At 46.6% G+C, this 24,634-nt stretch overlaps 2 protein-coding genes and 1 long non-coding RNA gene across 6 annotated transcripts in view; 2 read left to right on the forward strand and 1 right to left on the reverse strand.

The window, feature by feature from the left end:
- LOC309525555 overlaps positions 1 to 24,634 on the forward strand; it is an 88,428-nt gene that overhangs the window by 13,117 nt on the left and 50,677 nt on the right. The window lies entirely within an intron of this gene.
- LOC309524987 (uncharacterized protein) lies at positions 841 to 5,928 on the forward strand. 2 transcript variants are annotated; one of them, XM_082210277.1, is made up of 3 exons: positions 841 to 982; positions 1,893 to 2,147; positions 2,491 to 5,928. In XM_082210277.1, the coding sequence occupies exon 3, from the start codon at positions 2,596 to 2,598 to the stop codon at positions 3,955 to 3,957; it is 1,362 nt and encodes a 453-aa protein (XP_082066403.1). In that variant the 5' UTR covers positions 841 to 982; positions 1,893 to 2,147; positions 2,491 to 2,595; the 3' UTR covers positions 3,958 to 5,928. The 2 variants fall into 2 exon arrangements, with proteins under 2 accessions (XP_082066403.1, XP_082066402.1); XM_082210276.1 differs by lacking the exon at positions 1,893 to 2,147.
- LOC309524670 (uncharacterized protein) lies at positions 6,124 to 23,444 on the reverse strand. Of its 3 annotated transcripts, none has more exons than XM_082209529.1 (7): positions 23,305 to 23,444; positions 18,546 to 18,977; positions 16,512 to 17,245; positions 15,777 to 15,891; positions 11,945 to 12,693; positions 9,580 to 9,709; positions 6,124 to 6,809 (listed from the first exon to the last, which is right to left on the reverse strand). In XM_082209529.1, the coding sequence occupies exons 2-7, from the start codon at positions 18,808 to 18,810 to the stop codon at positions 6,415 to 6,417; spliced, it is 2,388 nt and encodes a 795-aa protein (XP_082065655.1). In that variant the 5' UTR covers positions 18,811 to 18,977; positions 23,305 to 23,444; the 3' UTR covers positions 6,124 to 6,414. The 3 variants fall into 3 exon arrangements, with proteins under 3 accessions (XP_082065655.1, XP_082065657.1, XP_082065656.1); XM_082209531.1 differs by lacking the exon at positions 23,305 to 23,444 and adding an exon at positions 22,490 to 22,509; XM_082209530.1 differs by lacking the exon at positions 23,305 to 23,444 and adding an exon at positions 21,918 to 22,468.

Consider the following 24,634-nt stretch of genomic DNA (forward strand, 5'->3'; position numbering starts at 1 on the left):
GGGGTGGAGATCTCTGTGATGCAATTTTTAGCACATCTGGGCTTTAGCTGGAAAGATGCAAGGCCACCCAGCTGCAGATAACATGTTCCGGATGACATGGACAAGTGGTGAAGGCCGTGGACTGCTAATCTGTTGCGCACTGTGCTGTGGGTTTGAATCCCACCCTCACAGGACGCTTGCAAGCTTTTGGCTGCCTGTGCCTTCTTTGCATGTCAGCAGAGAAAATGCCGGTCTGGATTCGCACCCAGGTCACTCACAGCACTGGCAATGTTGAATGAACGCCATACACAGGATTGGCACTGTTGCATGATGAGGCTTCTTTCTACATTGGTGGCACAAATGAGCGGTCCCTTCCTTGGCATAAATCCTTTCAGGCAAACAGGTAGCAGCTCCATGGGTTCCCTCAAGCCCTGGAGATTATTTTGCTGGTGGTGCTGCGGGTTATACCACAGAGCCTAGGACTTGCCAATCAGAAGTTCGGCGGTTCAAATCCCCGCGACAGAGTGAGCTCCCGTTGCTCGGTCCCTGCTCCTGCCAACCTAGCAGTTCGAAAACACGTCAAAGTGCAAGTAGATAAATAGGTACCACTCTGGCGGGAAGGTAAATGGCATTTCCGTGCGCTGCCCTGATTCGCCAGAAGCAGCTTAGTCATGCTGGCTACATGACCCGGAAGCTGTATGCCGGCTCCCTCGGCCAATAAAGCAAGATGAGCGCCGCAACCCCAGAGTCGGTCACGACTAGACCTAATGGTCAGGGGTCGCTTTACCTTTTACTTTCTTCCAAACGACTAGGAGTTAACATCACAGAGTTGCGGATCCTAGAGAGGCTGGGGAAAATAAGTAAACAGCGCAGGGCATCTTCCTCTTCCGCCTCCCGCTTCTCTCCCTCGCACTGTGAAATAGCCTTTAGGTCTGGAGCCTCTGCTGCCGGTTGCATTCCTAGCTGTGGGTGCAATGCAAAGACAAAAGACCGTGTGGAGCAGGTGAGCTAAAGCAAGGAAGGAGAGACAGAAAGCCTAGGAGGAAACAGGTGCTGGGCGGCGGCGGGGGGGGACAGAGGAGCCCATTTCTGCAGCAGCCAAATGCAGACAAAGAGCCCTGTGGAGCCTCGCAGGCTATCAGATTGCTGAGGAGCCGGGGGCTGGAAGGGAGCTTCTGTGGGAGCTTCCAGGCAGGTATTTGTTTTCTTGGGGAGGGGCTGCAGCCCAGTGGTTAGAGCTTTGCATGCAGAAGGTCCCAGGTCCAAATCCCTGGGACTGGGAAACACACCTGTCTGAAACTGCAAAGCTGCTCTAGGAGCCAACTCCTGGGGACCGATGTCCCTTCAGCCTCCCCATAAAATATTTGAGGGCCCCCTCCCAAAATTGATGGGCATTGTCATTCAAACGGTGTGTGTGTGCCATGTACAGTGGTACCTCAGGTTACATACGCTTCAGGTTACAGACTCCGCTAAGCCAGAAATATTACCTCGGGTTAAGAACTTTGCTTCAGGATGAGAACAGAAATCGTGCAGCAGTGGCGCAGCGGCAGCTGGAGGCCCCATTAGCTAAAGTGGTGCTTCAGGTTAAGAACAGTTTCCGGTTAAGAACGGACCTCCAGAACGAATTAAGTACTTAACCCGAGGTACCACTGTAATCAGTTATGTGTGGTGGGGCTTACCTGTCGTCGTCCCCAAATATTTTATTCAGGCTGGTACACCTGGAAGCTGCTGCCTGTCAGTGTTGACAATAGTGAGCTGAATGGACCTGACTCAGTATAAGGCAGCTTACCATGTGAGATCATGGCTAGCAGCCCCTGACAGCCTTACCCACTGTGAATTTGTCTTTTCAAACCATTAGACTGTGGCTTTTTTGTTTTGTCATGGCAAAGTTAATTATTTCAGTTCTGTTTTAGGTTTTGAATCACGTGTGCACGCTGCCTTCGGATGGCTTGTCCTGAAAAGCAGCAAAGGAATACTTGAAATAAAATAATAACATAAAGAGAGCAAAAAAAAACAAGGGTGGGGCGATAACATGGAGGTAAGGAAACACCACAAAGAAACAACTGATACAAATGCATCTGTGGTGTGTTTTTTGTCATTTTTCTTAGCAACAACTCTGGGGAGGAATCATCCAATTCCAGATATTGCACTCCAAAAGAAAAACAGAGGTATACAAACCAGGAACTCTTCAACTCAATAGCTATTCCAGTTTAGTCCAAACCAGGAAACTGTGGTTAACTGTTTCAGAACAAGCCAGGGTATAAACCCATTGTTTGAAGCTGGCTAAATATCTTGGTTTGTTGTGAAGCTGTTAATTATGGCTTCCTGGTTTCAGTGGAAATGGAAACTATAGTGAGTTAAAGAAATCCTGACTTATTTGCTGGTTCCTGCAAACAGAGGAGTAAAGAGGCTGCCCAAAGTTTTGTTTATATCACCTTTGTTAGATCAATATATGATCATTGGAAACATCTAAATGTAAAGCATCGTCCCGTGTTTTCTGTTTTGTTCCAGAAGGTGATGACTTAGACAAGCAGAAGGAAGATCTTTCGCTAGAAAGGTGTGACCTTCCCCATCCTATTATCATCCAAAAGCGGCAAAAGTTCTGGGGTTGAAGAGATGCCGGGAAGTCAACAGGGACAAGGAGGACAACCTGAAAAGGCAACAGAAGGAGCTTTCCTTTGTGAAGATGGAGATAGTAGTTTAAATGAAAGTACATTACAAGAAGGAATCCTCATAAGTAAAGGGGGAAATATGGGCACAGACTGTGGAAAAAGCCTCCATCAGAGTTTTGAGTTTCTTGAGGATGAGAGTGTGGAGACAGGGGGACATCAATATAAATGCTCATCATGCTGGGAAACTTTCCATGACAGAACCCACTTGGATACACATGAGAGAATCCACACAGGAGATAAACCATACGAATGCACAGATTGTGGGAAAAGCTTTAGCACGAGCTATGGGTTTATTGATCATATAAGAGTACACACAGAGGAGAAACCATATATGTGTTCAGACTGCGGTCAGTGCTTCCATCTGAAATCAAACCTTACTGCACACAAGAGAACCCACACAGCAGAGAACCCCTACGAGTGCTCTGAATGCGGGCAAAGCTTTGGTAAGAAATCACATCTTGTCACGCACGAGAGGACCCACACTGGAGAGAAACCCTATCAGTGCTCAGATTGTGGGAAGAGCTTCAGCCAGAAAGGAAATCTCGTTTCCCACATGAGGATCCACACAGGGGAGAAGCCGTATAAATGTTCCCATTGCGGCAAATGCTTCTCTCATTGCACTTCGCTGATGATGCATGTGAGAACTCACACAGGGGAGAAACCTTACAAATGCTCCATCTGTGAAAAAAGCTTTGTCAACAAGGGAAACCTTGTTTCACATGTGAGAATCCACACAGGGGAAAAGCCCTATGAATGCAGAGATTGTGGGAAAAGCTTTAGCACCAGCTTTCAGTTTATAGAGCATAAAAGGCTACACACAGGGGAGAAACCCTACATGTGCTCAGACTGTGGGCAAAGCTTCAATTCAAAATCAAACCTTATCACACACAAGAGAACCCACACAGGAGAGAAGCCCTATCAGTGTACTGTGTGTGGGAAAGGCTTCCGGGTTAAATCATCTCTTACTAAACATGTGAGAATCCATACAGGGGAGAAGCCCTACGAATGTCCTGAGTGTGGGAAAAGCTTCAACACTAGCTCCCTGCTTGTGAATCACAAAAGGGTTCATACAGGAGAGAAGCCGTATAAATGCTCAGGATGCGGGAGAAGCTTCCGTCAGAAAGGAAACCTTGTTTCACATATGAGAATCCATACAGGGGAGAAGCCATACCGGTGTTCTGACTGTGATAAAAGCTTCATTGATAAAAAGTCGCTTATTAAGCACAAGAGAACCCATACAGAAGAGAAAGCTTATGATTGTAAAGATGGTGGGCAACGCTTCAGGTGCAACTCGGTGCTTTCGTAGCACAGTATAATTCACTGGGCCTGACTGGACAAAGCCTCTCCTTGGTCTGACCTACAAATGCAGGGTAGGGGGGAGACTGCAGACTTGGTGCTTTCTCACTGACTCAGCATTTCTTCCCCACCTCCGGCATCACCAGACGTCCACATGGGACCATATATTAAAATATGGATGTATACTTGTGTTGAATTTCTGTGGTCAGTACCCAGATAGAGTGTGGTCCATTTCTGACCTACATTGGCCATAGAATTGTAGAGGGCAAAGGGACCCTGAGGGTCATCTAGTTCAGTCCCATGCAATGCAGGAATTTCAGACTGCATTGGAAATACTGTGTATTTCCAAGTGGGATGTCTCTAGAGGAGGGGTCTGGCAAGGGGTCTGAAAATCAGGACACCTTCAGGAATAGCTGAAACATCCGGGTGTGCTTAGCCTGGAAGAGAGATATTATACCAGTCTTCAAATAACCACACAGAATATGGAACAGGCTTGTTTTCTGTGGCTCCAGAGGGCAAGATTTGGGTGGAAAGTGCAGGGAAGCAGATTTCGGCAAAACATTTAGAAGACCTATTCGACACTGGGGCAAAATTAATCAGGAGGTGGTGCTAGGGTTTTTAAAATCTGAAATACAGTGGTACCTCCAGTTGCGAACGGGATCCGTTCCGGAGGTCCGGCCGTATCCCGAAGTTTTCACAATCGGAGAGACCGCTTCTGCGCATGCGCACGTGGCGGTAGACCGCTTCTGCGTGTGTGCGAGCTGCGAAACACTTCCAGGTTTTCCGCTTTCGCAACCCAAAGTTTATGTTACCCGAGGTTCCCCTGTATGTCATCTGAACCTGCGCACCCTGGATATTCCAATGTTACCTTTTACCTTAACTGTCAGAGGCAGCGCATGCCTCTGAATACCAGTTGCTGGAAACCACAGAAGAGGAAAGGGCTCTTGTTCTCGGGTCCTATTTTGGGCTTTCCATTGGGGCAAATGGTTGGCCACTGTGAGCAGGATGCTGGGCTCTTCTTACAGTCTTATGCCACACCACCACACGGATAGTTTCAGAGGTCAGCAGCTACCCAAATGGGCAGGAAGAGATGATGCGCTGCCAGCTACACATGTGGGCAAGATCAGGGAGAGGTATTGTCCGATCTCGCTGTAATGCCACAACACATCCCATTAGAGCAGCCTTCCCCAAGCTGGTGCCCTCCAGATGTTTTGGATCACAGCTCCCGTCAGTCTTAGGCCAGCATGGCTATGCAGCATGAAGAGGAGGGCAAGGGGGGAACTTCTGTTGCCATTTAGAGCAACTTCTCAGTTGCCCTTAAATTGGCATCGCCAGCCACCACAGGCCATAGGCAGAAGTGTGATGGGACAAGAGATGGGACGCTTACCTTTGTACAGTAGAGTACATTTGACCCCACAGGCCTGGGGTTCCCCCTCCTGTTTTAAGACCATGTTGGAAACATCTGGCGTGCCATGGGTACGAGCATGCAGAAACACAATGGTGGCAGGGATCTGAAATACATATTCTGTTCTCATTTATAATAATTTGATGCTGCCTTTTAAAAAACGTTGCTAACAGGAAACACAGTATTTTTCTGGTCTTTTTGTTCAAAGTGCATAGCTACTAAGTGAGAAATAAATAAATCTGGTGTGTTGTAACGGAATGGCACAGCTTAGACCGGGATGTGGAACCAGCAGTCTGCCAGATGTTGCTAGACCCCAGCTCCCCTGATCATCTGTGGCAATGCTGAGTGGACAGGGAAGGTGATGAGACTTGGGAGCCCAAAACATCTGGAAGGAGTCAGGCTGAGGAACTTGTTTTACAGAGAGAGAGTTCAATTGCCAGTCTAGAGCAGGCAAGTTGGGCTAGAAATGTAAATGCATCATCTCACAACTTAAAATTTAGTAGATTTATATGAATTGAACTGTAGGTTGGATGTTAAAACCTTTGTTTTTCTCATTAAATTCTACATTACAAAATACCTGTTGCTCCATGCACTGTCTCATGTACGGCTGACCACTGCCCCGTGCAGTGAACTGCAGAACATCACCCCTGGAGGCACACTCCATTGTCTCTCGAGACAAGACGGATGCCAATGCGAGTCGATACCAGTGATTCATGCTCTTCTGGTGAGGTATTTTGCTCAACCAAAAACTCTGTGCAGACAAATACTTCAAAATAATAAATAAGTTTTTATTATGCATGTATATTTCATGTCAGCTCTTGGGCAAGTAACAGACTCCAAAAGATAAATTAAAACACAGATAAATTAAACGCAGTTAAAACACGGCGAAAGACGCTAGAACTGATATCCCTCCAACACAATCAATCGTTAACTTTCCCTATGGCTGAGCGTATACATTCTCCAACAGAGCTAGAAAAGTATTTCAAATATCTGTGTGCCCCGGCGACCCAATGCCTGGGATTCCTCTAGCCCTGTTCACCCAGATAAATATTTGGTGCAATGTCAGAAGGTGGGAAGGGCCAGGGAACTGCAGCTATTCTCAGCTACTTTGCTGACTTCTCCAATGGCAAGGACGCTGGGGGCGATCATGGCATCTTCTGCCCCCACCAAGGTCTCACAAGAGTCTGTCTGAAGAACAGCCAGAGGATGGGCATCAAGGGGATACTTCCTTTTTTGCAACTTCCTCTGTGCATCCTTTTGCCTGCGAACCGCCGCTTGTTCGGGGGTTTCAGTAGCCCGGCGCCGTGCGTTCCTTTCAGCTTCGACGCGCCGACGCTGCAGCCGCTGCTCCGGGGTCTGCCGCGCTCTGTGGCGTCTCTGGCGCTGCCTGGCCAGGAGCCTCTTCCGCAGTTCTCGAGTTTCCACGTTGAAGCACACGTTCATCTGTATGTACCGATCTGCAAGGATGTCAAAATTGATGCGGGGCGAGTTGTGTTTGGGGTTTGTGTTTGGAGGGGAGGGCAGGAAGAAATTGCTTGGATCATGGAAGGTTGAAGTACAGTGGTGCCTCGCAAGACGAAAATAATCCGTTCCGCGAGTCTCTTCGTCTAGCGGTTTTTTCGTCTTGCGAAGCAACCCTATTAGCGGCTTAGTGGATTAGCGCTATTAGCGGTTTAGCGGCTATTAAAGGCGTAGCGGCTAAAAGGCTATTAGCGGCTTAGAAAAGGGGGGGGAGCGAAAAAAAATCGTAAGACTTGCAAGACATTTTGTCTTGCGAAGCAAGCCCATAGGGAAATTCGTCTTGTGAAGCGCATCGAAAAATGGAAAACCCTTTCGTCTAGCGGGTTTTTCGTCTTGCGAGGCATTCGTCTTGCGGGGCACCACTGTAAGTGGGAAGAGGCAGGGAAGAGGGGACTGGCGATGTGAGAATGTTCAAGTCACATTTGTGGCAGAATTCGCTTTACATAAGAAGCTGCCTTTTGCTGAGAGAAACAATCTGCTCTGACTGGGGCAGCTCTCCAAAGTTTCATTCAGGGGACATTCCCAGTGCTACTTTGAGATGCTGAGTTGGGGACTTTCTGCACTCAAAATAGATGCACTGCTACCTGGCTATGGCTCTCGCCTTATTTGCTATCATGGTTCGTCAAATAAACACTCTGTCTGTCCTGAACCCAGAATAGTTTCAATTAAACTCGGACTTGGAGAAGTTGAAACCTAGTCCAGCACTTCAACTGTTAACATAGTAAAAGGTAAAGGTTAAAAGAAGCAGTAACCTGGAAAGTTCAAGTACTGTCAGGCTTTTGAAGGCTTCAGATGACTGAGCCAACCGTCCTGTGTTCAGCTAGCAGAGCTCCCTGGGAGCTGTCCAGAGTCCAAATTTAATCTTGCTTTAGCGACATGGAAGAGGCTGTGGTATTTATTTGGGTGGCGCTGTGGGTTAAACCACAGAGCCTAGGACTTGCCGGTTGGAAGGTCGGTGGTTTGAATCCCCATGATGGGGTGAGCTCCCGTTGCTCGGTCCCTGCTCCTGCCAACCTAGCAGTTCGAAAGCACGTCCAAGTGCAAGTAGATAAATAGGTACCGGGAAGGTAAATGGCATTTCCATGTGCTGCTCTGGTTTACCAGAAGCGGCTTAGTCATGCTGGCCACATGACCCGGAAGCTGTACGCCAGCTCTCTCAGCCAATAAAGCGAGATGAGCGCCACAACCCCAGAGTTGGCCACAACTGGACCTAATGGTCAGGGGTCCCTTTACCTTTACCTTTACTGACATGGAAGAGGCTGTGGTATTCATGGCCACTTTCCTTTTGGTCTCTGAGCCAAGAGTGAATTTTATTAAAGAACGTTTAAGCACTTTCAGTTGCTCAAAAACATTCCAAAATATTTTTTTAAAAAAATGTTTTGCATGCAGAAGGTCTCAGGTTTAATAATAATAACCCTAACAATAATAATGATAATGATAATAATAATAATAATTTATTATTTATACCCCGCCCACCATCAGGCTGGGCTTCCCCAGCCACTCTAGGCAACTTCCAACAAAATATTAAAATACAGTAATGCATCAAACATTAAAAGGTTCCCTAAACAGGGCTGCCTTCAGATGTTTTCTAAAAGTCTGGTAGTAGTTGTTCTCTTTGGCATCTGGTGGGAGGGCGTTACACAGGGTGGGTGCCACTACCGAGAAGGCCCTCTGCCTGGTTTCCTGTAAAAGTCCAATCCCTGGACTCTTCAAATAGGGCTGGGAGAGGCTTCTGTCTGCAGCCTTGGAGACCCCAATGGGCTGAATTGTTACAAGGGAACTTCTGATGTGCCTATGTGACTCAAAGAGAGCAGCTGGCCTGGGGCAACCCAATGCCCTTCACGGAGATATGGGGACTAGCTCTGCAGATGTGGACTTTCCTTCCTTGGAGGTTTTTCAACAGAGCTTGGATGACCATCTGTCATAGATGCTTTAGCTGAGATTCCTAGATGAGCCTTGGGGGTACCGTCCAACTCTATAATTCTATGAGAACTGCAAACTAGGGACTTCCTGGCTTACTTCTTGAACCTCACATCCTTGGGGACAAACTATATGATCTTCAAACTCCCACCATATCTATCTATCTATCTATCTATCTATCTATCTATCTATCTATCTATCTCCTGCCCACCTAGCAGTCTGAAAGCATGTCAAAGTGCAAGTAGATAAATAGGTACCACTCTGGCGGGAAGGTAAACAGCATTTCCGTGCGCTGCTCTGGTTCGCCAGAAGCGGCTTAGTCATACTGGCCACATGACCCGGAAGCTGTACGCCGGCTCCCTTGGCCAATAAAACGAGATGAATGCCGCAACCCCAGAGTCAGCCACGACTGGACCTAATGGTCAGGGGTCCCTTTACCTTTATCTTTTTATCTATCTATCTATCTATCTATCTATCTATCTATCTATCTATGTACAGCTGTGGGAGACTTTTCCTCTGTGCCATAGCCCCAATCAGGTCACACCCCTCACGCTCAGGAGCTTCTGTTAGCTGCAGAGAGAAAAATATGTAGGTTTACATTTTTCCTTCTCTGCAGCTAACGGCAGCTCTGGGGGAAAGCAATCTACTTAAGGGCTGCTTTGAAGGGGACAAGGTTTAGCATCCCCTCCTCACACACTCCTACTTCCCCAGCACAAGTGCAAAAGCCATGGTTTAATGACCTTTGAAACGTTGAAACATCAATGAACCAGGCACCAGAACCCTTACTTAATAAGTTGATGTCCACGTCATCCTCCGTTTTGGCCTCCAGGGGGAGCCTCTGCATCGTCTTTGGGGAATCTGAAGGGGCTCCAGATGACTCCAGAGAATTCAACTCATCCTCTGGTGGGAACAGCACCTGCAATTCAAATAGGCATCTCTTGTTCAGTGAACAAAGTGCAAATGACAAGGGGCTAGGACCTTCTCTGGCCTAGAGGAAAAATCAAGTGGCAGCCGCAGTGCAAATCAGGAACCAGGGTCAACGTCGGATGGACTTCTGTATGATTACAAATATCTAAACAAAATGACTAAATTGTCTGCTGCTCTATTTTTCCACGGGAAATTTCCCACTTTTAGAAACACACCCACCCCCCTCAATTAGGCAGTAACGTAATGGATGAATGAGGAGGGACTCAATGGTAGAGCATCTACTTTGTATGCAAAAGGTTGCGGGTTCAATCCCAGACATCTCCAGGCAGGGATGAGAAAAGGATCCCTGGCTGAAAATTTTCAAAGCTGCTTCCAGTCTGTGTAGACAGGACTGAGCTAGGTGCACCAACAGCTTGACTCAGGAAATACAGGAAGCCACATTAGGCTAACACAATCCCAAGCAAACTGGGCGTTTGGGGTGGATTCAACGCCAATCGAAGCTGCAATATACTTTTTTTCCCAAGGGAACTCTCCCTAAAAAGTACATCTACTTATTTGCAGAGCTCTTCAAGCATGCTAAAGTTAATACGTCAATAGCTTTTAGTGTCTCCAACCTCTACCACCCGCCCCTTAAAATGTGAACAATGGAAGGGAAATCTGTTCTATTTTGCCATTATGTCTCGGAAAACAATACAATAAAAATAATTTCCATGTAAAGCTTTGAAATGGTCTGAACGGATCAATTAAGCCTGCTTTTTTTGCCCTAATCAGACATTCGAATTCAATTACGTTGGGATATTGAGAAATACCTTTGAGGTCTTTATACAGCACATAGAAACATAATGTCAAGCTAAGTTAATAGTGGATGATATGAATATGCCTGTGGAAAACGTTAAAATTTTCAGAGGAATCTATTATTTTGAACAACATGCCTGCTATATGGAATTTGACAACTGGACAGCTCCATTTAATCAATAGATATGACTAGACGTGTAAGTTATGAATGGATTGTTTACGGACGTAGAGTTTGCATGGACAAGTGGAATGACATCTGGAATGCATTTATACAAAATATAGCAGGTTAAAAATAAACATATATGTATATGGATAGTAATAATAGTAATTAGATAAGCATTTATATGGAACTGGAACTGTTAACTCTTGCAATGATATAATACTGTATAGCTTTATTTTTATTTGACATTGTTCAGTTAAACTTTTCTTAATAATAAATAATAATAAAAGCTATGTCAGGGGTGGGGGACTTTTTTCAGTCCAAGGGCTCAAATTCCCACCTGAGCAGCCTTCTGAGATCAGTGGTGGGCGGGGCCAGAGGCAAAAGTGGGCAGAGCAACCAATAGAAATTTTACCTTTGTAAAGTAAGATTCTAGCCCTCAAGGTTCTAGATAAGGCACTTGGAAGCTGCTTTGTGCTCTGGTAGCTCTTGCCCTCTTCCCACACAACATTCCTCCATCTGGGGGCTATCTGAGGATGAAAGTTTGTAAAAGAGGCGGGCATGCTATTAAGATGGGAACATACAGTGCTGCTGTATAATGAGTCAGACCATTGGTCCATCTAGTTCAATACTGTCTACACTGATTGGCCACGGCTCTCCAGGCAGCATACTCTCCAAGCCACACTGGGAGATCTTTGCCAACGCTATACTGGACAAGCCATGGTTTTCCCAGTAGTGATGTATGGAAGTGAGAGCTGGACCATAAAGAAGGCTGATCACCAAAGAATTGATGCTTTTGAATTATGGTGCTGGAGGAGACTCTTGAGAGTCCCAAGGACTGCAAGAAGATCAAACTTCTCCATTCTTAAGGAAATTAGCCCTGAGTGCTAACTGGAAGGACAGATCATGAAGCTGAGGCTCCAATACTTTGGCCACCTCATGAGAAGAGAAGACTCCCTGGAAAAGACCCTGATGTTGGGAAAGATGGAGGGCACAAGAAGAAGGGGATGACAGAGGACAAGATGGTTGGACAGTGTTCTCGAAGCTACCAGTATGAGTTTGACCAAACTGCAGGAGCTGGTGGAAGACAGGAGTGCCTGGTGTGCTCTGGTCCTTGGGGTCACGAAGAGTCGGACACGACTAAACGACTAAACAACATACCGGACAAGCTAGGGATTGAGCCTTCTTCAGGCAAAGCAGATGCTCTATGACTAAGCTACAGCCTTTCCTGGAGGTGGCTGGGATGACCCCAAAGACTGGCACACCCACCTTTGGCTCCTGTCTCTTGGGCTCCTGCGGCCTCAGGAGGAAGACCTCTGCCAGGGCCACCGCCTGGGCACAAGTCTCTGGACGGCGTTCCCTAACCCAGCTCTCCATCTCTACAGGGAGGACGCTCAGAAACTGCTCCACGATCAGCACATCCAAGATCTGCTCCTTTGAGCGCCTCTCCGGCTTCAGCCACTGGTGGCAAACCTCCCAGAGCCTCTTGCAGACGTCTCGGGGCCTCTCAGCTTGCCGACAGCGGAACTGCCGGAAACGCTGGCGCAGAGCCTCCACGCTGGCAGCGTCCTCGGCGAGAAGCCCCTCCTCTTCTGCTTTCTCGGAGGAGTCCGCGTTGTCAGAAGCCTGCTGAGCTTCTCTGCTCAGGCCTGTCTGCCTTTGGGTGGCCCACAGTCCTTCGGGCCACTGGCTGACATCGCTCCTTCTCGTCGCTGAGAGGACCCTGCTGTCCTCCTCTGCAAGCTTCCCCGAGGGAGGTGGGGTCTGTGGGTTCTTCCACCCTGAGGGAGGAGACTGCATTGTCCTACGGAAGTCCTGTAACTGGGCTTCCCAGAGCTCTCGCTGCCCCTCCTCAGGCTCCAGTTTAATTGGCTGCAATGCTCCTGCCCCTTCCAGTAACTCCCCTGCGGTCTCCATCTGGACCACATGAAGGTCTCCTTCTTGCGCTGCCAAATCCTCCCCCGATTTGGCTTGTCTTCGGTTCTGCATCTTCCTTATCGCTTCGGGCCGCACCTGAGCTGGAAAGGAGAAAGCAATGGGTTTTATTTGCTAGCTCCCTTAAAACATCAGCACAAGCCAGGAGTAGCCAATGTCGTGCCTTCCTTCCAGTGCTTTACCAGTTGCACTGGCTCCCGGTGGAGTATCAGGTCAGGTTTAAGGTGCTGGTTTTGACCTTAAAAGCCCTTTGTAGCTTAGGGCCCTCGTATTTATGGGACCGCCTCTCCTGGTATGCCCCGCAGAGGACCTTAAGGTCCATGAATAACCATAGTTTAGAGGTCCTGGGCCCTAAGGAAGTCAGATTATCCTCCACCAGGGCCAGGGCCTTCTCAGTGATGGCTCCGACCTGGTGGAATGCTCTGTCCCAATACACCAGGGCCTTGCAGGATTTAACTTCCTTCCGCAGGGCCTGTAAGACAGAGTTATTCTGCCTGGCTTTCAATTTGAACTTAGCCTGATCTTTTATTCCCCTTCCTTCCCTCCCCCTCCCCTTTTTTGAAGATTACCCGCTCTGGGATCCCACAGCTAATTCTCACCTGGTCTCCTCACTGGCCCAAATAGGACTAATTTAGCCAGCTAGCCCTGGTGATCATCTAATGTTTATGTATTTCCCCCCTAAATTGATTTTTGAATTCTGAATTTATTGTTATTCACATTTTATACTGTATTTTATGCTGTTTTTAGTTACATCAATTAAGTGATTTAAATTGGTTGTTAGCTGCCCTGAGCCCAGTTTTCTGAACCGGGAAGGGTGGGGTATAAATAAAAATTTATTTATTAATATAATATAATATAATATAATATAATATAATATAATATAATAATATTATATTATATTATATTATATTATATTATATTATATTATATTATATTATATTATATTATATTATATTATATTATATTATACTGCCGGACTCCAACTCCCATGAGGCCTAGAAGGCATGGCCAGTGATATGGGATGGTGGGACTTGTAGTCCATCAAGATCTGCAAGGCACCATTTTGACTAAAGGTATAATTCTCATCCTAAAGATCTAATTCTCACCGAAGTGGTTGGCCTCTGTTTGGGCTGTTTCACTTCAGGCGGTGGGTGGAGGGTTCAAACAATGGAATACTCCTCCATGCGGAGTGGGGAAGCCACGCACACAGAAAACTAGCATGTCAGGGAAAAGAGGTCTAGCCTAGCCTTCCCTCTGACGCGGTAGCTTTCTATACGCAAGGATCTTTGGGAAGAGACAGAGGGGCATGTGCTCATGAAAGCATCCTGTGTGTCAATTTACACTTACATTAGCAGCACAGCACAGAACTGGAGTCCCCCAACCTTTTTGAACCAGTGGGCACATTTCGAATTTTGAGAGGAGGTGCCCGTCACAAATTGTAACTGGGGAGGGTGTGGCATAACATAAAATGGCTGCTGTTAGGGGTTCTCCTTTCACAGAAGCTGCTTAGAAAGTACCTACACACTTTGCCCCATGATGGTCTTCCCGCTAGGGTTAAAAACTTGCTTTTTAAAAGTGAAAGCTCAGTATCCTGAACACCTGTCCTGCAGCAGATAGGTAGCCGAGTCGTCAACAGGCTCATCTCAGCTATCTGCCAATCTCCCATTCCCACCACCCTTCTGAGTAATACCCCTCCCCACCTTCTCACTATATAGAAGGGTCTGGCAACTTCTGTTTCAGTGTATCTGAAGAAGTGTGCATGCACACGAAAGCTCATACCAAGAACTAACTCAGTTGGTCTTTAAGGTGCTACTGGAAGGAATTTTTTTATTTTGACCTGTCCTGCAGCACAACTGAGAGTCGTCGTGGTCACCATGATGCCCATGGTCACCAGTTTAACCACCCTGGTGGAGAAAACAGCAGTGACTTGCCCAAGGTGCTCTTCTCTATCAGAGGCAGTATACCTCTTAGAAGCCGGTTTGGCATATAAGTGGCATATTTTTATTTTATTTATTTATTTACTGAATTTATATACTGCCCTATACCTGGGGGTCTCAGGGCGGTTCACAGAATAAAATCAAGATATAAAACCACAAAATACATAATAAAAATAAAAACAACAACCCAATAGTGCCCCCCCTCCCGCAAAAAAAACCCACATTTTAAAAGGGCATAGGATGTAAATCAGATCAACCAAAGGCCTGGTTAAAAAGAAACATTTTTGCCTGGTGCCTAAAGGTGTATAACGAAGGCGGCAGGTGAACTTCCTTGGGGAGACCATTCCACAGATGGGAAGCCACTGCAGAGAAGGCACACAAAGAAGAGCCTCAGAAGATGATCTCGGGATCTGCATAGGTTCATATGAGAAGAGGCGGGCCTTGAGGTATTGTGGTCCTGAGCTGCTTAAGGCTTTGTAGGTCAAAGCCAGCACTTTGAATTGGGCCCGGAAACTAATTGGTAGCCAGTGCAGTCACACCAGGATGGGTGTAATATGCTCAAAGCATCTTGCTTTGGTGAGCAACCTGGCTACTGAATTCTGCACTAGCTGAAGTTTCCGAACCATCTTCAGAGGGAGCCCTACGTACAACGCATTGCAGTAATGTAACCTTGAGGTTACCGGAGCATAGACCACAGTAGTTGGGCTATCCCTGTCCAAATAGTGGTGCAGATGGACCACCAGCTGAAGCTGATGGAAGGCACTCCAGGCCACTGAGGCCACCTGAGCCTTGAGTGACAGCAAAGGATCTAGGATCTACCCCCAGGCTACAAACCTGCTTCTTCAGGGGAAGTGTAACCCCATCAAGAGCAGGCAACCTCCCAGTCATCCGGTCTAGGAAACCACCCACCAAGAGAGCCTCTGTCTTATCTGGACTGAGCTTCAGTCTCTTGGCTCTCATCTAGTCCAATACTGAGGCAAGACACCAGTTTGTTGGGAATCACAAGTGTAGAGAGTGGTGCAGGTCCTGCTTGGGGTCTTCTCGCAGGCGATTGATTGATTACTGTGAGAACAGGATGCTAAATTATGAGGGGCCTTTGGCTTGAGCCCCCCAGGCTCTTCTTAGGGACTTATGTGAGCTTCGTGGCCAGGTGGGGATTTGAACCCTGGTCTCCCAGGTTGTAGTCCCGCACTCTAACCACTACACCACGTTGAGGAACAGATCTTTACCCAACATGATGGCTCTACTTTTGCCTTTCCACAGTCCCTCTGTGTAAAGTTGTGCCATTGGCTCCTCCTCTGCCTCTGGCGAGCTAGCAACCTCCTCTTCAAACATCAGGTTAACCTAAAAATAAAAAATGAAGGATTTATAGAACATGTTAAGCAAAGCACCCAAAGCGGTTTGTGTGATTTTGACAACTCTGCAAATAGTCCAGTATTGTTATTTTTATTGTTTAACAGTTTAGAAGCAACATACAATTGTACCTTGGTTTTCGAATGGAATCTGTTCCAGGAGTCCGTTTTGACTACCGAAAACGTTTGAAAACCAAGGTGTGGCTTACGATTGGCTGCAGGAGCTTCCTGCACTCAGTCGGAAGCCGCAGAAGCCACATCGGATATTCGTCTTCCGTAAAACGTTCGCAAACTGGGACACTCACTTCTGGGTTTGCGGTGTTCGGGAGCCAAAATGTTCGAGTCACAAGGCGTTCAACAAACAAGGTACGATTGTATTACAAAATGAAATAGGGAGTACAAAGAAAAAAACTATAAAATTTGTTTCCTCTAAAATTTGTATCCTGAACTGCTTTGTGTATAGTAATATAGAAAGACCGTATGCAAATCAAAAGTGAAATGAAATTAAATCATAAACTGAAGTGGCAGGTACCTGGAAGTGTCCTCCGCAGCCTCCCTGCAAAGATTGTCTCTGGGGCCCCTCGAAGGTCACAAAGAAAGAGATGTTCTCACCTGCTGCTTCTGCTCTTCAAGCTCCTGCGACCCAAGCAGGAAATCCTCTGCCAGAATCACTGCCCGGGAGCAAGTCTCTGGGCCATGCCCCTGAACCCAGCTCTGCATCTCCGGGGGCAGGATGGCCAAGAACTGCTCCAGGATCACCAGCTCCAGGATCTGCTCCTTGGTGTGCTCTTCTGGCCTCAGCCACTGGTGGCAAAGCTCCTGGAGATGCCTCCACAACCCCATGGGTCCTTCGGTTTCTCGATAGCAGAAATGCCTGAAGTGGTGGCAGCGTGCCTCCAAGCTGCCTAGGTCTGGACTCTCTTCTTTCACTCTTGCAGGAGAATCCAGGCGATGCTCACAGACCTTGAGGGATCCTCTTGAAAGGTCTGGCAGTGTTCGCTTCGTAAGCTCGCTCCGAGGCCACTGAGTGGTGTCTGTCACTCCATTCGCAGACAAAATGAGCAAATCCCTAGGGCCCTCTCCAGACTCAGGATCAAGCAAGCATGGATCATCATGTTCTGTGTGAGGGGGTTGTGCCGGCTGCATGAAGCCTTGCCACTGGGTTTCACAGCACCCGTCCTCCGGTTCCTCCTTTATTGGGAATGGAGACAGCCTTCTTGACAGCTCTTCAGTGGTCTCAACCTGGACAACACGCAGGTCCCTTCCTCCCGCCTCAGGCATCTCTCCTGTTTCAGGCTCTTCAAGGTCTTGGTCCTCCATTTTGACTTCTGGTGGTATCCAGTGCCCTATAAATAAAAGACATCTTATATTAGGCACATCAGAACTATGTACAGTGGTACCTCAGTTTTCAAGCATCTCGGAGGCAGAACATTTCGATTTTCGAACGCCAAAAAACTGGAAGTAATTGCTTCCGTTTTCAAACGCACCTCAGAAGTCGAACGGCTTCCACAGTGTGTTTTTCAATTTTTCCAACTGAATTTGTAGCCAGCCCTTTGCACTCCTGTTTTTTAACGTTTCGGAAGTCAAACGGTCTTCCGGAACAGATTGCGTTTGAGAACTGAGGTAATAGTGCAAGTAAGAAATGTATACTGATTACAGTAGATTGGAAAATTTTCAGATGTGATTGATGGAAGTAAAACAAAACAAAACTGTATAAGATGTAAAATTATGTTTAATTATTGTTGAAAATGATATGTTAAAACTAATAAAAAATTGTAATTAAAAAAAAGAGAGAACTGAGGTACCACTGTACTCCCATGGTTTAGACCAGGGATGAGGAACCCTTTGTTTTTTCTTAGCAAGGGTTGAATTCTCTCAACGGTCATCTGTCAAGGGCTGTGTACTGGTAGTGGGCAGGGAGGGCTGCAGTGAGAAAGCCAAAATTGGATGGGGCCCAAAAGGAGGTGGGGCACCCCGTTTTATTTCTCTCTCTTTCTGCCACATTTGTTTCTCTTCACTTTCACCCCTCCTTGCACATGGAATTTGACTGAAGACAATTCTGAGCTCAGCAGACCAACAGTCTGACTAAATATTTCTTATAAAGCAGTGCATGGTAACACAAAAATCAAACGCGTTCATAATAGCAATCTGTAAAACATAATTTAAAACTCGCTCCCGCCCCCCCCCCGGACAGAGTAATTGCCACACACAGGAAGAACAAGGATATAGGTTTGAGTACCTCACCTGTAGTTTTATAAATCATTTAATGTGTCAATACGAATGAAAATTGTTAATATTTCAATTGTTATATAAGGGATTTTGACCAGAGTGTAATTGAAATTAATAAGATTTTGGAACGCAGAAATAAAGTAAATCATCAAACCATCAATTCTAGCACGCGGGGGGCACCTAAATTATCTGAATGGTTGGTATTAGTAATTGTATTATAATTTGGCATTGTTATAATGAGGCAAGTATTGGATTATTGTAACTGAAAATTAATAAAAATTATTATAAAATTAAAAATAAAACTCGCTCCCCCACCTGCCTCCTGGCCACCATTAACAACCAAAGTGATAAACACCCAGGGATGACATTAAACTCCACCCAGGAAGAGCCACGGGAATGCATATCTGTAGCTTTTACCAAATGTTTGGTGTGGCGTAAGCGGCGATGCCTGAGAGGACCTCGTCTTCCTCAGCACCTCCTCCGCATCTTTCCTCCTTTGCCTCATGAGTCTCATCCTCTTCCAAGAGTCTTCCCTGTGCTTCTTTTGGTATGCGCTGTCCAGCTTCCGCTCTTCCCTGATCATCTTCATTGCTCTCCTCGCCTTCTCTCGCTCAAGGAGTCTCTGCTCGTCGCTTTGCCTCGCCCGGCTCTCTCTCTTCCTCTCGGCAGCACTCTTGCTCATGGTGCAGGAGACCGGCACCCTCCCTTCAGCAGTTGTTTCGTGGAGTTTTATATATTTGAAAATTCACGTTATAGGGGCTGGCTCCCACCATTTCCCGACACGGACTTTGTCCCGAAAGGCGAGGGAAGAGACTGTGTTCAGCTCTGGGGTGGATCCATCTCTTTGGCCTAGCTGGGAAGAGTCAGAAAGGGAGAGAAGCTTCTGGAAGAAGCCTGTAAATTTCTTCTATGGTTGAGGAGAAGCTGGCGGAGTATAAGACCTATATGGGCAATCTCTGGAAGATAAATTGTATTTCAAGGAGTTAGTGATCTAACAGTTACCCTTCCTGCCTCTGTTTGCTTTCCTCTCTCTATCTCTTTTTGAGCTCTTTGATGGCTGAGAAACAGCCTTTAATGCCCTAATCTGTTGGAAGGAAGTGATATTATTGGGTACCTTCTTTTGATGTTGGACATTGTTTGAAGAAAGTGAGGCATTGGGAGAGGTGGCTAATGAATACAGTCATACCTTGGGTTACAGACGCTTCAGGTTGCGTTTTTTTGGGTTGCAGACTGCCAAAACCCAGAAGTAGCGGAACAGGTTACTTCCGGGTTTTGGTGGTCGTGCATGCGCAGAAGAGCTAAATCACCCTTTGCGCATGCGCAGAAGCGCCGAATCGCAACCCACACGTGCACAGTTGCGGGTTGCGAATGCTGTGGGTTGAGAACGTGCATCCCACACGGATCACGTTCGCAACCTGAGCATCCACTGTAATCTGTGCGTAGCCAGTGAGGCAAGCCACGCAGTCTAACAGGCTAGCTATCAGATGATTTTGGGCCGAGTTCTTTGAAGCTTGTGCACGGACTGATCAGCAAATCAAGGCTACCTGGGGAGTTGCTTCGCCACTTCTTGAGGGCTTCCAAGTGGCAGAAAGAAATGCTTGCTTGGTATGTATATGTTGCGTGCTGTGTAGAATAAAATCTCTAAGCTTCTCACTCACTTGTGTTTTGTATTACTTCTGGATCTCATTTTAAAAGAACCAGCTTGCATTTGGCAAGACAAGACCTTAAGAAGTGTCCATTTGCTGGACCAAAGGTCCAGTTAGCTCACAGGCCAACCTGGTAAGGTAAGAGGTAAAGAACCCTTGGATGGTTAAGTCCAGTCAAAGGTGACTACGGGGTTTCGGCACTCATCTCGCTTTCAGGCCGAGGGAGCCGCCGTTTGTCCACAGACAGTTTCTGGGTCATGTGGCCAGCAGGACTAAACCACTTCTGGTGCAACGGGACACCATGATGAGTGCCAGAGCACACAGAAATGCTGTTTACCTTCCCGCCACAGCGGTGCCTTTTGATCTACTTGCACTGGCGTGCTTTCGAATTGCTAAGTTGGCAGAAGCTGGCAAGGTGCAACGGAAGCTCGCTCTGTTGTAGGGATTCGAACCGCTGACCTTCCAATTGGCAAGCCCAAGTGGCTCAGTGGTTTTATACCACAGCGCCACCCGCCCAATGGAAAGCCCACAAGAAGGAACCGAGTACAACAGCACTACTTTTCCCCACTTGTGATTCCCAGCCATTGGCATTCAGAGGCATTCTGCCTGCCTCCGACAGTGGAGGCAGAACCACTGGCCTGCTGTCTATTTTTTGGGAGAGGTCTCTGACAGAGGAATAGAAAATACTGAAAGAAATTTTGCCCTGTCTTACATGGTTCACATACAATATGTTTTGAACATAGCATATCATCAAACTCTGAAAAAAATGTTTAAAATTATGCATATCAACTGTACGTTATAGGAAAGAAATGGATTGTATGCTTGGTGGGGATACAGGAGCGGGGATGGTTAGGCTTTTGCCTTTGAGGCATCCCTTGAATACTTTTTATGCTGACGGGCCTATGCTGATTAGCCAGTCATTTTAATGGATATGTTATTTTGTTTTTATGGAATTTTGTTTTGTTGTACTTGGATGCACACACACACACACACACACATATGCATATATTATTATACAGTGCTTTGATATTTTTTATACCGGTTGGTGGTATACTAACAAACATTTATAAAGAAATTGACTTATTAGTCACTTTTTATATAAAAAGCTTCTGAGACTTGCAAAAGATTAAGAGGTTAACATTTTCATGGAATTACCCCCATGGATAACCATTAAAAATAAGGTGTATTTTAAAATGCTATATAACAAATAGATAATTGTAGTCATTTTGTGGGTTGCATTTTGTTTTATGATTTCATCTGATTTTGGCTTAGGTAAAGGTAAAGGTACCCCTGCCCGAACGGGCCAGTCTTGACAGACTCTGGGGTTTGTGCGCCCATCTCACTCAAGAGGCCGGGGGCCAGCGCTGTCCGGAGACACTTCCGGGTCACGTGGCCAGCGTGACAAAGCTGCATCTGGCGAGCCAGCGCAGCACACGGAACGCCGTTTACCTTCCCGCTGGTAAGCGGTCCCTATTTATCTACTTGCACCCGGGGGTGCTTTCGAACTGCTAGGTTGGCAGGCGCTGGGACCGAGCAGCGGGAGCGCACCCCGCCGCGGGGATTCGAACCGCCGACCTTTCGATCGGCAAGCCCTAGGCGCTGAGGCTTTTACCCACAGCGCCACCCGCGTCCGCATTTTGGCTTATGTTTTGTCTAATCCTTGCCTGAGAATGGTGTTTTTCAGTATCAAATGCCTCTTTGAACATTGGCAGAATAACACACACACACACACACACACACACACACACACATATATATACCGGTATATAAAAATAACCCTGATACTTAACATTGGCCATTAAGAGAAAACAGAGATAAGAGATAATACTGTTTTTTTAAAAAAAATGTTTAAATATTGCTATATACATTTCCCTGATATTTTATGTGGGGGCAGTAAACAGTTCCTTTTATAAAATAAATAATGTGATGAAAATTATCTCCCAAACATAATCTGTTTAGCTCGGACTGTGTGTGTGTGTGTGTGTGCCCACAGGTAACAAATTTTATATTCAAAACCAACTAAAAATCAGCTTTTATTAACCCTCACTTTTTAATAATCCTTTTTTAAAAAGAGAAGCTGAATATGAAATAGGGCATTCGATTACAATAGATGTGATCATTAAACCCCACAATGCACGCACACCTGCTTAATCTGTGTAATCTGCTCAGAGGCTGCTTGGCTGTGGTTGCCATGGAAACCAGGAAACATCGAGGCCCAAATCCTGCTAGTTAATTTGGACGAAAGCTTCCTTCTCACAAGTCGCGGAGGAGGTTGTGAAACTTTTTCTGAGTCTCCTAATGAGGAGGTGAACTCACATGACATACACACACACAACAAACATATCTTGCACATAGAAAAGGATCTGCTCAGGAAGAAGCTTCTGGCCTAGACTTTTCTGACGAACTAGTTTTCCCACATACAGGTAATCTTGCTATATTTTAATGGAGAAACATTCAGTCATGTGAGCCTTCACCTGTTGTCTAAAGTGGCACAGTTAAGGTTTGCCTCCTTTTCTGATGTATGTGGTTACCAACGGCAAGCCTTTAAAAGTAGTCATTTGACCATGAAGACCAACTCCAACCCCATTGCTGTGAATGGGGAGCTCATCACAAACTCATTTCAGCTCAAACTGGGCCTAGGGTTGAGATAAGAATTAGAGACCGCCAGGTGTATAATTTCATTATTTTAATAGTGCTGCTTTAATTGCATTCAACCTTTTAGATTAGCCTTGAATTTCGTGTGTTCTGCATTTGTGAGTCTCTCCCTCCTACGCCGCATTCCATCTCTCCTTATCTATCTATCTATTTATTTATTTTATTTACTGAATTTATATGCTGCCCTGTAGTTTTGCAACGTTCAACACCCTTAGGAAACTAAAGGTAAAGGGACCCTTGACCATTAGGTCCAGTCGTGGCCGACTATGGGGTTGCGGCGCTCATCTCGCTTTATGGGCCGAGGGATCCGGCGTACAGCTTCCAGGTCATGTGGCCAGCATGACTAAGCTGCTTGTGGCGAACCAGAACAGCGCACGGAAATGCCGTTTACCTTCCCGCTGGAGTGGTACCTATTTATCTACTTGCACTTTGACATGCTTTCGAACTGCTAGGTTGGCAGGAGCAGGGACCGAGCAACGGGAGCTCACCCCGTCGTGGGGATTCGAACCTCCAACGTTTTGATCGACAAGTCCTAGGTTCTGTGATTTAACCCACAGCACAAACTACAGCTCCCACAATTCTCTGTGGGGGAAAGCCGTACCAGCTGGGAGCAGTAGGACGCTGCTTGAAATGTGCAACGCAAATGGGGCCCCTGTGTGTGTGTAAAAGCAACTAGATTACCCAAATACATAGAACAGGATTTGTTTTACAATGTGCATCCTGGCAAGCCACGTGCTTGTACGCAGCTGCTTCATGGGGCAGATGTCCCCCCTCCCCGCCTGCCCTCCTGATTCCTCCTCTGCATCTGCTTCTCCTGCTCGGGGAATCTCCTCTTCTGAATCATGCCCCCCACCCCACCACCTCCTTGAACTCACCCTCTCCTTGCAAGGATTTCCACCAGAGGGCGCGGGCAGGAAGTCCCCGGGCAACACGCCTTGCACGATTATGATCGCAGGATGCAATGTGCAAAAGGGAAGTTTTTTGGGTGGGGGTGGGGGTGTTGTGGGGGGTGGGTTCCCCTACCGAGAAAGGGGAAAAAAGGGGGGGCGGGACAGGAAAGTGACATGCATTGCTCCCTTTTCCCATTTCAGGATCTCTCTAGGCAGGAGAACTCTCTGCATTTAACCCGCTCAGTCTCTTTTCAGGAAAGCTGGCTTTTCCTTATAGAGCGGGGACGTCAAGACAAAGGCCAACTAAGTCCTACTGCAGATGGTGACAGCAGTCACGAAATTAAAAGACGCCTGCTTCTTGGGAGAAAAGCAATGAAAAACCTAGGCAGCATCTTAAAAAGCAGAGACATCACCTTGCCAACAAAGGTCCGTATAGTTAAAGCTATGGTTTTCCCACTAGTGATATATGGAAGTGAGAGGTGGACTATAAAGAAGACTGATTGCTGAAGAATTGATGCTTTTGAATTATGGTGCTGGAGGAGACTCTTGAGAATCCCATGGACTGCAAGAAGATCAAACGTATCCATTCTTAAGGAAATCAGCCCTGAGTGCTCACTGGAAGGACAGATCGTGAAGCTGAGGCTCCAATACTTTGGCCACCTCATGAGAAGAGAAGGCTCCCTGGAAAAGACCCCCCTGATGTTGGGAAAGATGGAGGGCACAAGGAGAATGGGACGGCAGAGGACGAGATGGTTGGACAATGTTCTCGAAGCTACCAGCATGAGTTTGACCAAATTGTGGGAGGCAGTGGAAGACAGGAGTGCCTGGCGTGCTCTGGTCCAGGGGGTCACGAAGAGTCGGACATGACTAAACAACAACAAAGTCCTACTCAGAGTAGACCCACTGAAACTAATGAACCTAAGTTAATCTATTAATTTAGAATCATAGAAACAAAACCTCTACAATACCTTGGATAGCTCAGTTGGTAGTGCATGACTCTAGGCAAAGGATATTCCTGCGCTGCTGGGGATTTTACTAGATGACAATTGTGGTCCCTTCTAACTAATTCTACAATTCCATAGGATTGTCAAGTTGGACGGGACCCCAACGGTCATCTAGTCCAACCCCCTGCAAGGCTGGAATCAACTAATGGACTCTTACTGTGAGAGAGTTCTTCCTGGTGTTCAGCTGGAATCTCCTTTCTCGTAACTTGAACCCATTGGTTCTGGTCCCACCCTCTGGAGCAGGAGAAAACAAGCTTGCTCCATCTTCCATGTGATAGCCCTTTGACCAAGTCCGCTGCATGCATGAAGAG

The sequence above is a fragment of the Podarcis vaucheri genome, assembly GCF_965113315.1.
Source record: "Podarcis vaucheri genome assembly, chromosome: 2".
In the NCBI taxonomy this organism is placed as follows: domain Eukaryota; kingdom Metazoa; phylum Chordata; class Lepidosauria; order Squamata; family Lacertidae; genus Podarcis; species Podarcis vaucheri.

Excerpts from the sequence above, each read along its gene's own strand:
- LOC309524670 (XM_082209529.1), bottom strand. The coding sequence starts at position 18,810 with ATGAGCAAGAGTGCTGCCGAGAGGAAGAGAGAGAGCCGGGCGAGGCAA. Across the intron at positions 15,892-16,511 it reads TTGAAGAGCAGAAGCAGCAG|GTTAACCTGATGTTTGAAGA; the intron begins GTGAGAACATCT and ends TTTTATTTTTAG. Across the intron at positions 6,810-9,579 it reads CGTGGACATCAACTTATTAA|ATCGGTACATACAGATGAAC; the intron begins GTAAGGGTTCTG and ends ACATCCTTGCAG.
- LOC309524987 (XM_082210277.1), top strand. The coding sequence starts at position 2,596 with ATGCCGGGAAGTCAACAGGGACAAGGAGGACAACCTGAAAAGGCAACA.